The 14260-nt window shown below is 39.9% G+C and overlaps 1 protein-coding gene, 1 long non-coding RNA gene and 1 other non-coding gene across 20 annotated transcripts in view; 1 reads left to right on the forward strand and 2 right to left on the reverse strand.

The window, feature by feature from the left end:
* LOC125612927 overlaps positions 1 to 10695 on the reverse strand; it is a 21591-nt gene extending 10896 nt beyond the window's left edge. Inside the window, exon 1 of the long non-coding RNA XR_007343411.1 lies at positions 10685 to 10695. This is a non-coding gene — a long non-coding RNA (uncharacterized LOC125612927). The remainder of the gene's footprint in view (positions 1 to 10684) is intronic.
* LOC107144781 (tumor necrosis factor alpha-induced protein 8) overlaps positions 1 to 14260 on the forward strand; it is a 314538-nt gene that overhangs the window by 283270 nt on the left and 17008 nt on the right. The window contains exon 44 of one of the 18 annotated variants that reach the window (XM_048791994.1): positions 10539 to 10699. The exons of the other annotated variants lie outside the window; for them this stretch is intronic. Coding sequence (XP_048647951.1) covers positions 10539 to 10576 — 38 coding nt within the window. The 3' untranslated portion in view covers positions 10577 to 10699. Of the gene's footprint in view, positions 1 to 10538; positions 10700 to 14260 lie in introns of those variants that run through there. 18 annotated transcript variants of the gene reach the window in all.
* Positions 11415 to 11486, reverse strand: Trnat-agu. The gene has a single exon. It is a non-coding gene; the product is annotated as a tRNA-Thr (tRNA).

Raw genomic sequence — 14260 nt, forward strand, 5'->3', positions numbered from 1 at the left:
CCCCCCCCCCCCTTTTTTTTTTTTTTTTTTTTTTTTTTTTTTGCTCAAACCAGTGTCCTGAACTGTTTCTCCATATTTTCTTCTGGTAGTTTCTTCTGGTAGTTTCAAAGTTTTACTGGCCAAGTAGTTATAGAGAAGAAAAGTTCATTTGTTTTATGGTGGTGCTTTGTTAATATCCTCTTCTAGTATTCTGCATTAGAATCCTAGTGATATTGTATAGCTGTCACATCATGTGCTGTTCTCACTGTTTTAATTTTGTGTGGTGTGGCAGCTTGTGTAATCACTAAGCACTGCATTACAGTTTTCTCCTCTGTGCCTTCCCTTTCCCAGCCCTTGCTTTTCAGGGTTAAGCAAGAAGGTTAGGCAGTGATTCGGCTCTGATGGTTGGTTCACCTGACTTTGTTGTCATATAATGTAAAATATACAGCAGAAACTGTTAAACACTGTGCTTTCACATGGTTATCTTCTTCCTTTTATGTAGTTATTAGCCTTGGAGTGCAGTATGCTGATAAGGACTTAAAGTGGAAAGTCCATTTAGAGATATGATACATATTCTCCTCTACAGTGGACATCCCTTGATAACTTCGCATTGCCTGGCACCCCCCAGATCTATAAACTTACATTTTCTTTCTCACTTCTGAAATTTTTATCATCCTGAACATTAGTCATACCTTTCTTGCCTTTGAATTTTGATGCCACTGAACAGTCAGGATAACATGGATGATTAAATTCTATACTCCTGGATGTTGGTAATCCAGGAAGTTCCAAAAAGTGAGTGAGTGAAAGAGAATTCAGTTGGGTCACAGAATCTCAGGATGCAGTGATTTCATCTCAGAATAATTCAGTCACTAAAATTTCCACAACCATTTATTTGTCAACTTTTCCGTCTCAAGGAGAATGATGCTAAGAACTTGGAAATCAGGGAGACGAGTGTGGTTGTAGGGGATTGTTCTTAAAAATATAGTGTAAGCTGAATTAAAACAGACTGAAATCATATGCATATCTGTAATGTTTAAGAAAGGTCTGCAGCCTACGTAATTAAAATTGTACCTAAACAAATATCTATAGAATCATCATGATTTTAGAGTTAAAAGCAACTTTGCAGAGCCTTTTCTCTAACTTCTTAAATCTTAGAGATGGAACACTGAGGCCCAGAGAGGTGATCACCAGTTTTTTCCTACCCACTTGCCTATGTTGCAAGAAGGATTTTTGCAAATATTAAGTTTTAAAATTCTGGATTTTTTGCATGAGATCTCCTTGAAGCAGGACAAACCAAATCTGTGTCTATAGATGCCATTTACTATCTTTTTTGGGGAACTTAAAAAACTTAAATGGAATGTTTGATCAAGTAGAGATTTCCTGTTTTGTTTCTTTGTATAACTCAGAAGAATAAAAGATGAGGCATTGAAATAAAATATCACTCTGCAAGTAGATCCTATTAGATCCCTGGTTTGAAAGTGACAGACAAAGCAGTAGGTAATTGGGCTGGGGATATGGCTTAAGTAGTAGCACACTCGCCTAGCATGCGTGAGGCACTGGGTTCGATCCTCAGCACCACATATAAATACAATAAAGATATTTTGTCCACCTAAAGCTAAAAAATAATTTTTTTTTTTAAAAAGCAATAGGCAGTCTTAACAGTGAACTCACTTGTTTTCATTCCTCTGAGAATATCAATCAAGACAAATTAACTATTGAGAGTGCTGATTGAGTAGGGATCTCTTTTTTGGGGGGAGAAGGTTGTTTTTTGTTTTTTGTTTTTTTTTTGTGTGTGTGTGTGTGTGCGTGTGTGGAGAGAGAGAGAGAGGAGAGAGGAGGGCTGACACCCAACACAGGACATGCCATGCCATTGTGGGAGCAGATGGGCATCCCACAGCTTCGCTTTCCCTGGAGCACGCTATAGGTCAGGTGCATTCTGGGAGATGTCACAAGACGCCTGAGAGAGTAATTGCTTAAATCTTGTTCTAAGGGCTTACCAACCTTGGAGAAGAATTGGAGGTAGGGCTAATTGCTTGTGGCTAATTACTGAGCGGGGAGTAAATTGCTGAGACAGTGCTGCTCTGAGAATCAGTAAGATGGTGCAGAACCCATGTTATTAGGCTGGTACCTTATGGTATTCATGGTTTTGAAGATGTGTGTTAGGGAGTTGTTTGTATATATAGTGTCATCTGTGGACTTAAGTGGGAATTCATTCTGCAGCTATGCAGCAACAAACGAGATTTAGTTTTATAAATAACTAGGAGACTAGGAGCAAAGTTTCTTCCTAGGAGTTGGTGAAGCACCGAGGCTGATGGCTAAGCCTTGTGCCCTAAGTGATGATGACAGCTTTAGGCTCCTGAAGCCTTAAGATCTCATTTGTCCCAGTCAGGTTGCCAAGAAGAGAATAAGTGATGCATGAATTTTTTTTCTTCCAGTTTTACATGCCATCTGTGCTTTATGCTGGCTGGCCTGGCATATTGAGTTTTCAGATGGCCTATTCAGTTTGGTTGAGAATCTGGGGACCCTAGGTGTCCCCAGAAATACAAATTCTTCTGCCTGCCATGGAGAGTTTAGTAGACCCTTGCTTCCAGGGTGCAGCCTCTGTCCCTGGCCCACTGCTGCCTTCCCTAGGCCTCAGTTACTCATAGCAACAAATATTGATGGAGCCAGTACCAGCTCTGCAGGGCCTGCAGGAGCAGAACTGTGTGCGCAGATGGCCCTGTCCTCAATCGATTTTTGGTTTGGGCGGTATCACATGCAACACATGTACATCCATAGGACAAAAGTACACATGATGGGGAGCTTAGAATGATTAGAGATCTGAAAATCAGACAGTAGACCCTATGAGAATCAAGAAGAGGTTGTATGTACCAAAAGTCATAAAGGGTGACAGTGACTTCACAGAGGGATCACTTGTACTTCGTATGGGTCCTTTAAGCAAGTGGAGAGGAGAGGAAAACCTGTACCTTCTGTCTGCTGGAATCGGGAAGTAAGTTTCCACAAATGTGGAGGGTACAGAGAAATGTTGTAGCAGTACATGGGGCCAAACTGAAAGCCAGGCAAGGCACTGGAATCGGGAGACTAGTTCTGCTTTTGACCTTGTCCCTGGATGTAATGTACAGTGCTCAACAACTACTTAATCTCTCTGAACTTCAGTTTTCTCATCTAAATAATTAGACTAAAGCATGTCCAAGATACCTTCTGGGAGGAAAATAATCATTTCAAAGAACTGGAGGGTTTTGAATTGTGCATGAGATGCTGGATGCAAATTAATGTGTCAGGAATATCAAACTGGGCTGTGACTTGATCTGGAAGCCAAGTCTGAGCCTGGGTGTTAGGAAAGTGTGTGAATATCCAGTACGAAAGAGAGAGATGACTTTCCTTCTGTGATCTGTGTGATCACCTGTAGGGTCATGTGTTTAACTTCTGAAAACAGTCATTTTTACAGGAGAAAGAGATACATGGAAATGATAAAGGAAACAGAATTGTAGTAGCTCAAGAAGTAGGGGAAGAGCAAAATGAGAATGGGGCCTTAGAAGGCAGAAGTTCAGAGCCCCATGGAGGAAGTGTCAGCCAAGTCTGAAGAGAGTTGTTATAGAGAGTCCTTTGCCTTCTTTTGGGGCCTCTGTTGAAGCTGGGCTCAGGTAGAGCAGGGAGCCTGCAGAGCTCATCTGCTAAGGGATCAGAAGACATTATGTGTATTCAGTCAGTATTTAATGAGTGAAAGAAGGAATGAAGAAGGCACTGTGACCCAGGGAGGTGACTGTACCTGTGGTGAGCAAGCACCCAGTCTCCCAGGGACATGGCCTGTCATCTCCATTTTTGCACTTTCCAGGCCTCTTTGCCCCCAGATTGCTTCCCTTATCTCTAGCTAATCCCCTCCCGTGGGTGTATGGAAGAGCATGCCTTCAGGCCTCTCCTGTGGCACCACACAGCATCAGCACCTGAGCATGAGGCTAACAAGTGACTATAGGTAGGAAACTGAATCAGCTTAAAAAGGTAAAACACCCCGCCCCGCTGCCAAAAAAAAAAAAAATGACTGTTTTACAAAAACTTTCAACATCTCTGACACCACAAGTGGGAGTTTCTCAATGCCAACCAGTTCTCCATCTCTTACCAGATGTCGCATGCTTTATTATATCACAGTATCACTCAGCTCTTCCTACTAGACAGACACGTTGGCTGCCCTATGAATTAGAGAATTTCCCCCTTATCCCTTTCTCTTTTACTGTTCTCCTCATGTTTTTCTTCCTGTGACATGAGTGCAAACCACTGATGGTTCTTACCCCAGCTGGGACATATGATCTGAATCTCTGAGGACTCTAGTTTTATATACATGATAAGTAGGATTTGCGTCACTCTAGTAAACTGAGCCATTCTGGGAATTTTTAACTTTCTACTGTGATTATGTAGAAAATGGCTGTCACACCAACAGAAATATGCTACCTGGCTGGTCCCTTGTGAGAACCAATGAGGTGATGTTTGTGTAAAGCTCAATGGTCAGACAGCTTCACTAGGGAGGTGCTATGTAAATCAGGAGGCTTATGATGGCACCCAAAGACAGAATCCTGCCCAGACCTGCAAACGGTGTTCCCCCAATTAAGTCCTCACTTCACATCCCATAAAAAGCAGAGAACAATGGGCTCACCCCAAGGAATCTTTTTCTTCTATAAAGTTATTTGATAAAAGTGTAAAACTTAGTGCACATACTGTTTTCCTTATTGTAAAACACTTCTAAAACTGTTTCACCTTTCAAGGGTTAAAATGGGAACTGAGTTGATTATGAAATAGCTCTAATGAAATACACCCCTTCTGAATATCACAAGTCTAAACATTGGACTCAGATTCTTCCGAGAAGGGTGATAATTAAAGCAGCAGTCTCTCAGATCTGAGTTTTCAAGGAGGTGGGATTGGGGACATGTAACACCGATTAAAGGGGAAGGAAAAAAAAATGACTGAGAAACCAGAATAGCAAAACAAATAAAGAGAGTGGCCATTTGGCAGATTTCAGAGTTTCAAGTGAACAAGGAGGGAGAAATAGTGGAAGTTGTGGGAAGGTAGAGAGGGTGGGATCCAGGACCTATGGAAGGCCTTCCAAGGAAGGAGTAGTAGTCCAAAGGGAGAGGAAGGGAGGGGTAAGGAAATAACTGTGAGATTTAAAAAAAAAAAAAGAAAAGAAAGAAAGAAATAGCTGCAAAATTCAACAAGTGAGCAGCGATACCACTAGGCAAGAAACCATTGTGAATGGGGTAAGTTTGGGCAGTTGCTTATTTTGTTGGATTTAGCAGGAGTTGGGATGGAGTGGTGGTCTCCAAAGTACCGTGCCGACTTGGAGCCAATGAAGTGGTGTTTGCAGGTCAGAGAAGCACTCCAGTTCCCAGGCGGGGTTAATGCGGCAGCCCATAAACAAGGCCATGACATAGAGGAATGTTGCTGCTCTTCCAGCTGCTAAATTGGGGTCAGTCAGAAGCCAGGGTTGTGTTGTGTTGGCTGGGATGTCTAGTAACTTTCTTACTAGGTTATAAAAGTGATTTTGTCCAAAGCTTGCAAATGGCACACGATGAATCAGAGAAGCAGCAGTGCCCACCTGTGGGGATCATTTCAAAGCTGTCCACTGCACGATGCCATCCATTTTCTGACAGGGAGGCAGTGAATGGCTTTTGGAAGGATAGAGAGCCAAATCCCATTTCCACTGACGCTATACCTAACTTCTGGGGGTTTCCCTCATTAACAAGTCTGATGGTAAGCAGACTCCCTAAAGAATTTCAGACTGAAGGTTTTTATGGGTAGAACTGGTTTAAATTATTTGACCACTTAACCATAGCTCTGACTTGATGATCAGGCTGATAACCCTAGAAGTACAGGAGCAATTACTGGACATTCCTACCCTTGCCACCTATCCCAGCATGCTTTCGGATCGCCTCCTTTGTACATCCGGTTAAAGATATGGGGGAGGAGAATGGTTCCTTGTGTTTCTCAGCAGTGGAATTTTAGCTGGCTTGTTTCAACATGTGCAAGGGTTAATTAGGCAAATTATAATTGCTGCTGGGAGAGGCATTCTAGCTGAAGTCTGACAGTTCTCAGGGCTGCTGCGAAAAGAATCACTCTTACAATCTTTAATTGTGTTCCCCTCTTTCCCAAAGATGGGTTCTTAACATAACATTAAGACCAATAGGGGCTGGAGTTGTGGCTCAGTGGTGGAGCACTTGCTAGCATGGTGTGTGAGGCACTGGATTCGATTCTCAGCACCTCATAAATATAAATAAATAAAGTCCATTGACAACTAAGAAAAAAAAAACAATAGGATGATACATTGTACATTCCTGATTTGTGTGTGTTCTCTTTGTTCCTGTTTCTTAAAAATTCTCAGGCAACCTTTCCTTGAAAACGTAATTGCACTGAATTTTTTTTTTTTTTTCATAAAGGACTAAATTGGTTTTTGTCATTGTTTAGTTCATGGAATCATTCTGTCGTCTTAGGTGTTTTTGTAAATGAAGATGTGGACTGCGTCAGCTGTACTATAGTTCATCTTGGAGGAGGGACGGAGGGAGAACTGTTGTGTTTGGTGGAGGTGCTAGAACATCACAGAACCTACCTCTTTTTGACTAGTACTGTCTTTTGTCTTCCTTCCGTTGTTCTTTTTCATGGTATCATCTATCCCTATTTTGTGAAACAATCAAATCTGCTTTCACTATATATCTTCTAGCATTTAGTTAGCCAGGTTTTTTGAAGTGTTGGATGCTGTTTTGTATTCCATGAATGAGTCAATTGACCAAGTGTAGGCAGCTACTAAACTGGCAGCTGGTTGCCATCAGCATGCCCTTGCACAGGAAGTGCTCAGTATAGATATGACTAACCAGTTTCCAGGCTTAAAAATAAAGTGGGGGATTTCTGGATAGAATCGGTCTTTGTCAGTCATTTTAACAGAGCTGATGAGTGTTGAAGTTCACAGCCAACCACATGCTTTTTTCTTATTTCCCAGGCCATCATTTCACCAGACTTTGTGTATTAATGCTGATTTAAACTTATTTCATGGTTTTGGTGTTTGGTTGGTCTTTTAAAATGAAATAAGAGGATATTTGAAGAGTTGTGAGAATTAGCTAGAGTCAGTATTCTCTCCTTGTTTCCTCTTTTGTTTTTAGCTCCTTTTAAGTCATCACCTCCTAAATTAGGTAATAAAAAATTAAGCTTGCTGGGAATGGTGGTGCATGCCTGTAATCCCAGCAGCTCAGGAGGCTGAGGCAGAAGGATTGAAAGTAAGAGACCAGCCTCAGCAGTTAAGTAAAGCCTTAAGCAACTTAATGAGGCCTTGTCTCAAAATAAAAAATAAAAAAGGGCTGGGATGTAGCGCAGTAGTTAAGCACCCCTGGGTTTAATCTCCAGTAGCAGAAAAGAAAAAGAAAAAAAGAAAGAATCTTTACTTCTTTATGGAGCAGTTTATACAGAGAAGAGAGCATGTACCTGGGCAGCTATGTACACACTATGATTTGTCTTTTTGAATCTAAGGCCCACCCACAGTAGCATTTTTTTCCCTAAAACATTTTCTCTTGTCAGGTAGCCCTGTAGCAGCAGCTCAGGAAGAAATCATACTATTTTGGCAGAAACTAAAAGGTTTTTTGTTTTGTTTGTTTTTTATTACCTTGTAACCTTCAGTTATTGTTTCTGAACTTTAAAAGTAACTTCATATTTTATTTTTTTATTGCTGTCTCCCTCAATAATGTAATTTTCCCTCCATCAATTTAAAAAAAGTCTGTCCTTGTTAATATATTTTCTAAGCTTTTTTTTTTTTTTTTGTAGGATATAAGAAGTGTTGACTCCACATGTTGTGGAAATGCTTAATTAGATGCAGCATTTATTACAGGCTGTCTTTAACAAGTATTTCTCTTTTTTGAATTCTTAACTCTGGGCAAGTATTAGGCTCTGAGCTTCTATTTGCTTTTCAAATAAGAAATTACTGGGGAAAGATTATTTGAAATACAAAATACACATGCAAATGTTTTTATTTTGGATTAGGGGGAAGTCAGTAATGATTCTTTGAGACATTTTTAGGGTCCCAACTAGGCTTCATTTACCAAATTTAGAAATAGATTTCAAGTATATAAAGAATGAGGCAAAGGGCAGGACATGGCTGGAATTGAAATGCTTATCCCTGAGCCCTTACTTTTGACTTTTCTTTTTTCTTGACTGAGGCAGGATAGAGTAGCCCTGCTTTGCTTTGGATAAAGCTTCATTAAAAAGCCAGCTTCTAAGGGCTGGGTTGTGGCTCAGCAGTACAGCTCTTGCCTACCATGAGTGAGCACCACATAAAAGTAAATAAATAAAAATAAAGGTATTAAAAAAAAAGCTGGCCTTTAAAAAATATAGGAGGAACCTGAAAAGAATAGAACCCTTTCAGTGGAAAAGGGAATTATTTACACAAGCCAAAATTTCATTGAATAGAATGATTGCTTGCTCTGAAATATCAATTTCCTTTAGTTGTGTAGTGATCAAGACTCTTGAACCTTGAATGGCTGACAAGACTTTTCTAACTTATGATGAAAGGCATATTGTAGGTAGAAAAATGTTTGATAACTGATGAAGTGTGAGGGTAGGCATATGGTCCAGAATGTAACATATTTTGCAGAATCCAAACCTCTGCAGTTTTCATGTGATTCGTGGATCATCCAAACATTGATAGTTATTTTGCCTGTGGTCTTATTGTCTGGTTTTTAGTTACAGAAGGGTATTGTACTCAATAGGTAGTTGTACCATCCACTGTGCCAGAGGTAAGTTGAAATTACAATGGATATTCTGAATACATTGTGCATATAGCTCTTCTTCCTGACTTCCTTTGAGTGACATTCCGTCTGCTAATCTGGGTGGTGGGTAGTAGAGTTCAGGCCTTAGCAGGTCTTAACCAGGCCTGGTGGTCTAGGCTGATGGAGGGCTGTGACTGAGTAACTTCTTACTCCATTAAAAAGTGGTGGAAAGTGAAAAATGAAATGAGTTGCCTTTCATATTAGAGTCAGACACACCTTCTTATTGAAAAACTTCTAGTACATCTTGTGGCAGCACTGGAAAAAGGAGTGTTTTAGACAACTCGTTAGTTGGAAGTTTCTGCTTTTTTTTTTTTTTTTGGTACCAGGGATTGAACCGAGGGTGCTTAACTACTGAGCCACATCGTATTTTTCACATATATACACACACACACACACACACACACATATATGTATAATTTTGAGTTAGGGTCTCAATGAATTGCTCAGGACCTTGCCTTCCCCCCTCCTCCTCCTTCTCCTCCTCCTCCTCCTCTTCCTTCTCTTCTTCTGCCTTTTTTTAAAAATATTTTTTTGTTTGTTTTGCCACAATAGCTAGCATCTCTCTGTTTCAATTTATTGGGATTGCATAACTCCGAAGTTATTCCTGTGTTAAATTAGTCCAGAAAAGCTTATTACTAGTTAAGTCTAATTTCAAATAAAAAGTAAGTTTTAGGAGAAAGATTGGATAAGAGCAAGGTGTTACTTGACAGGAAGGCACAGAAACAATGCATGAATCTAGTCATAAAACTCTGAGCCAAGTACCAGAGGTTTTCAAACCCTATTTTAGTACTTTTAGTAACTAAAATCCTGGCTTTTCTTTCAAGTTTGCATACAGAAGATGAAAAGTGGCTTTATCAGACTTTGCCAGTAAATTAAAGGACTCACCCTTTCTAACCATGTACATACATACCTTGAAGTTCTGTCAGATAAAAAGCTCCTGGTTAAAATGATCTGAATTATGCCTGGAAAGAAGAACTTGCCAGAGCTCTGGCCCTCCCTAGGCTTGGGCTCAGAGACAAAGGAATAGCTGTCACTAAGACCTGTACTGACCCAGCCAACCCCAGCCTGCAGTCACAGAGCCAAGCATCTTCTCAGCTACCCGTAATGATTTTTTAAAAATATATAAAAATGTTACAGCTTCTCTACCATTCATCAGAATTTAGTGAGCTATAAATCAGCAAGAAAGGCCTACCCAGAGCCTGACCCTTTTTTGCTTTATTAGATGCCATTAAAAACTAGGAAAGGGGAGATTATTAAACCCAGAATTTTAGTCTAAGGATTCTGTAGCTTCCTTTTTTGCCTATATCTAAAATTGCTCTATTTTGTGATAATGTAAGCTTAATGAAAGAAAAGTAGTTTATTTCATCGATGCTAGACACTTGCTCTTCAAGGATTAAATTTCTTTTTGATATTAGCCAAAGTCTGTAGACATCTGTTTAAACACAGGTTTCTAAATTTTGGAGAGGCAATGAGATGTATGGTTTTATTTTATTTGGTAGTGAAAAGAAGATTTTGTTTTGATTGATTAACAAGGATAATGTGGCATAATTCATTTTGTGTGTTGGCTGTAGAATGTGCCCTGCGATGGAATGTGGGTGCAGTTCTGGCATTTTTGTGTTTGTATATTTCAAGGAAATAAAGGTACAGAGAGGCACTTGTTCATTGCCTATATAAAGACTAACTGTACAGCTGACAGTTTAAAAATACTGTACAAGACCACATTCCATGCCCAACAGTAGCATCTGTCTCCTTCATTCCAAGATCAACAAAAGGCGTTAAAGACAGATGCCGAAACGTGAGCAGAAAAGCCCCTCTGATCCGGCAAATCACCGACCCCCTCACCATCCTTCTCCAAACAGGGGTTGAGTGAATGGTGCAAACTGAAAATTAACTGGACGATAACTCACAGGGAAATAGTTCAGGTAGGATAGATTTACTTTTCAGTTTTAGAAACGGACTCAAATTATATATTCAAAAGGTTTGATTTTCCCCAAGCATGTATGTACTCTTTATAATATACATAGCCTCACATCTTGGAGATAAGTTCAGTGTCTTTTTTCTAAGATATTGCTATGGTTTGAATATGCTTTACCTTCCAAAAGTTCTTGCACTCAACAACGCTTGGTCCCTAATGTATTAGGATTGAGAGGAGATAAAACCTTTAAGAGGGGGTTCCTGGTGCGAGGAAATTGGGTTATGGGGGCACTACCCTTAGAGGATTTGCCCATCTCCTGGTAGTGGTTAGGTCTCCTGGGACTGGACTGGTTATCAGAAGAGCAGGTCGTGATAAAGCAAGGCACATGTGTCGTGCCTCCCTTGCCATTCTCTTTTGTGCTCCTGCCACGTGTCACCATCCATTGTGATGCAGTATGAAGTCCTTAGCAGATACAGTTGCTTGACCTAGCCTCTGGAACTGTAAGACAAAATAAACCTTATTTCTTTATAAGAGTACCAACCTCAGGCATTTTTATAGCAACACAAAATAGAAAAAGATATTTTCTGCCTTTTGCAGCAATGAGGATATTAGGAATAACATGAAGAAAATTTCAACCAAGCATGTTTTCTTTCTCTATAGAAACAATGTTTTTTTTTAGTTGTAGATGAACACGATACCTTTATTTATTTATTTATTTATTTAGGTGGTGCTGGGGATTGAACCCAGTGTCTCATGCATACTAGGCACGCACTCTACCACTGAGCCACAACCCCAGCCCTAGAAAAAATGTTTTAATTAGAGATTCTGTTATTTATCAAGAACTTACTGTCAAATAATTGTTAGATGTGATAAAAATATTTCCCAAGTATGAAGATATGATCATAAACCTTGTGAATCGTTTAATTCAGTAAAAAGTATATTTCTAGCTTTTTAAAGTGGGTATCAGCACACCATGTACGCAGATTTTATAAAGGTTGTCTTCTGTGAGAAAATTAATCCAGATACCTTAAAAATAGAAGTTGACCATCACAAATTGTATCTTAATACCTTTTTAAAAAGTTTATTAGTACAGCTTTTCTTTATGGAGATCTTTGTCTTGTGTCTTTGCCATATTGACTCTGATAATGTGATCAGAGTCTTCTTGGGCATGCGTGACACCTGCAGTCACTACAGAAGGTGTTCAGTTTCTCTGTCCATCCCAGAAACAAAGCCTAGAAACCATGTCCACCACTCCTGCTTCCCAGCCTACCACCCACACTTACTTGACTTGAAAACAAAAACTGCCCTAAATAGGATAGCTCTTAGCTTATCAAGAATGAGTTCCCAGGACTGGGGTTGTGGCTCAGCCGTAGAGCACTCGCCTAGCATGTGTGAGGCACTGGGTTTGATCCTCAGCACCACATAAAAATAAATAAATATAATAAATGTATTGTGTCCAACTATAACTAAAAATAAAATATTAAAAAAAAAAGAACGAGTTACCCTTAATAATTGTGTCAGTACTCTGTAAAACCCCAAATGTAAGAAAACGCAGAGAAATATGGGCATTTATCCCTGTGCCTTTCACTGTTTGAGGCACTTCATCTACTAGGTCTTATTTTGTTTATTCTGTTTGGAATTTTTAAAAGTCATTTCCAAACTCTCCTCACCAGGGATGTCAAAGCAGGCATATGACAGGAATCTGGCCAGGCATAAGTAATCTGGCCAGGCATTAAGAGAAGGAATCTGGTGTGTGAAAGACCTGTGGCTGACCTTGAGTTTTCAGCCTGGAGAAATGATCAGGCATGTTCATAGGTAAGTACACGCAAGCAGAAGGCCACCTCTGGTGAGACAGCCTTAAGGACTATCTGCAGCTGAGAGAGTTGAGGCAAAGCTATTGAGAAGGCATGAAGCTCTGGAAGAGGGCTTTGTTTCCCAAAGCACGGTATACATGCCACTTGTGGTACAGGAAATGATTTTATGCAAACCCAGACACAGTGTTGAATAATCTTCACAACGTCGTGAGAGATTAGTCCTTTTTCAGTTACCTTGGAATCCTTTGCCTCTTTCACAGAGAATGCTCATGTTGGGAGCTATGAGACCTTTGCTACCTTACACTAACTTACCTTCTTTTGTACCACTTTTGTAGATATGGGGCTCATGGCCTTTGGTGACAGTACCTGGTAGCAACTAATTATGTGGGTGTTTTTCCAAATTGACTTAATTTGTCATGATTTTTGAAAAAATTTAATAATGTTTATGATTATGATATATTTCGAGGAGGAGTTCCTGTTTCCAGGCACATAGAATGTTTTCCTTTCTATGTAAATTAATTAATTAACAAATTAATTTATATTTTGCACTTATGGGCATTGAACCAGGACCTCACACATGCTAAGCAAGCACTCTACCACTCACCTATATCCCCAGCCCTTTTTATTTTATTTTGAGACAGGATCTCACTAAATTGCTCAGGCTGGCCTCAAACATGTGATCCTTTTGCCTCAGCCCTTTGAGTAGCTGGAATTACAGGTATGTGCCACCACACCCTTCCACGTAATTTAATTTTTTAATAAAAGTATATTAAGTAACCATAGGAAAATTAAATACAAATAGTAGAAAACAAGGGAAGTTGTGATGATGGTACTCAAGGGATTGGGGCTCAGGACATGACTCAGGTAGACGGAGGATGCCTTTCAGAAGAGAGATTTTAACAAAGATCCTGAGGTGGAAAATGCACAACATTTGAGAAGAGATGAGTAAGGAAGTTGGCAGAAACCTTGGGATCTCCTAGGAGAGTCAGAGCGATAAAACCTCACTCAGCTTGATTGCCAGCCCCAGGAGCCCAGGGGTGTCAGCTCTTGAGTCACCAAGAGTCTCATTCCCAAGGCTCTCCATAAAGTGATTCAGAATGGTTTGAGCCCCTGGTCATTTCAATCAGGGGTGGCTACTCATATGCCTGTAGGGGCCAGGAAATTACCCAACTGCCCAAGTGACCAGGTAGGAAATTAGAGAGGACCTGTGTTGCCCAACCTCTTCTCTCAGTGTTGCCAAAAGATCAGATATTTCCTGAGAAGTTAGAAATGTGAATTTTTATTTATTTATTTATTTATTCATGTATTGAAATGTGAATTTTTATAGGAAAGCTCCAAATTCTTGCATGTTTTTTTTCCTCCTAACAAAAAAATTAAAACATTACGGGGGCCCATTTTGGGGGTGATGTGAACATTCTAGAATTAAATAGAGATAATGGTTGTACAATATTGTGAATGTGATTTAAAATCACTGAATTGTTGACTTTTTCTGTGTGTATTTGAGTGATGCTGGGGATTGAACCAGGGCCTTGTGCATGTGAGACAAACAAATCTGAGCTATATCCCCAGCCCCAATTGTTGACTTTAAAAGGTCATAGTGGTGAATTTTATGTTGTATGATTTTTTAAAAATATTTATTTTTTTAGGTGTAGATGGACACAACACAATGCCTTTATTTTTATGTGGTGCTGAGGATCAAACCCGGGTCCAACCCGTGCTAGGCAAGCACTCTACCGCTGAGCCACAATCCCAGC

This window comes from Marmota marmota, unplaced genomic scaffold (assembly GCF_001458135.2).
Source record: "Marmota marmota marmota unplaced genomic scaffold, marMar, whole genome shotgun sequence".
Classification (NCBI taxonomy): domain Eukaryota; kingdom Metazoa; phylum Chordata; class Mammalia; order Rodentia; family Sciuridae; genus Marmota; species Marmota marmota.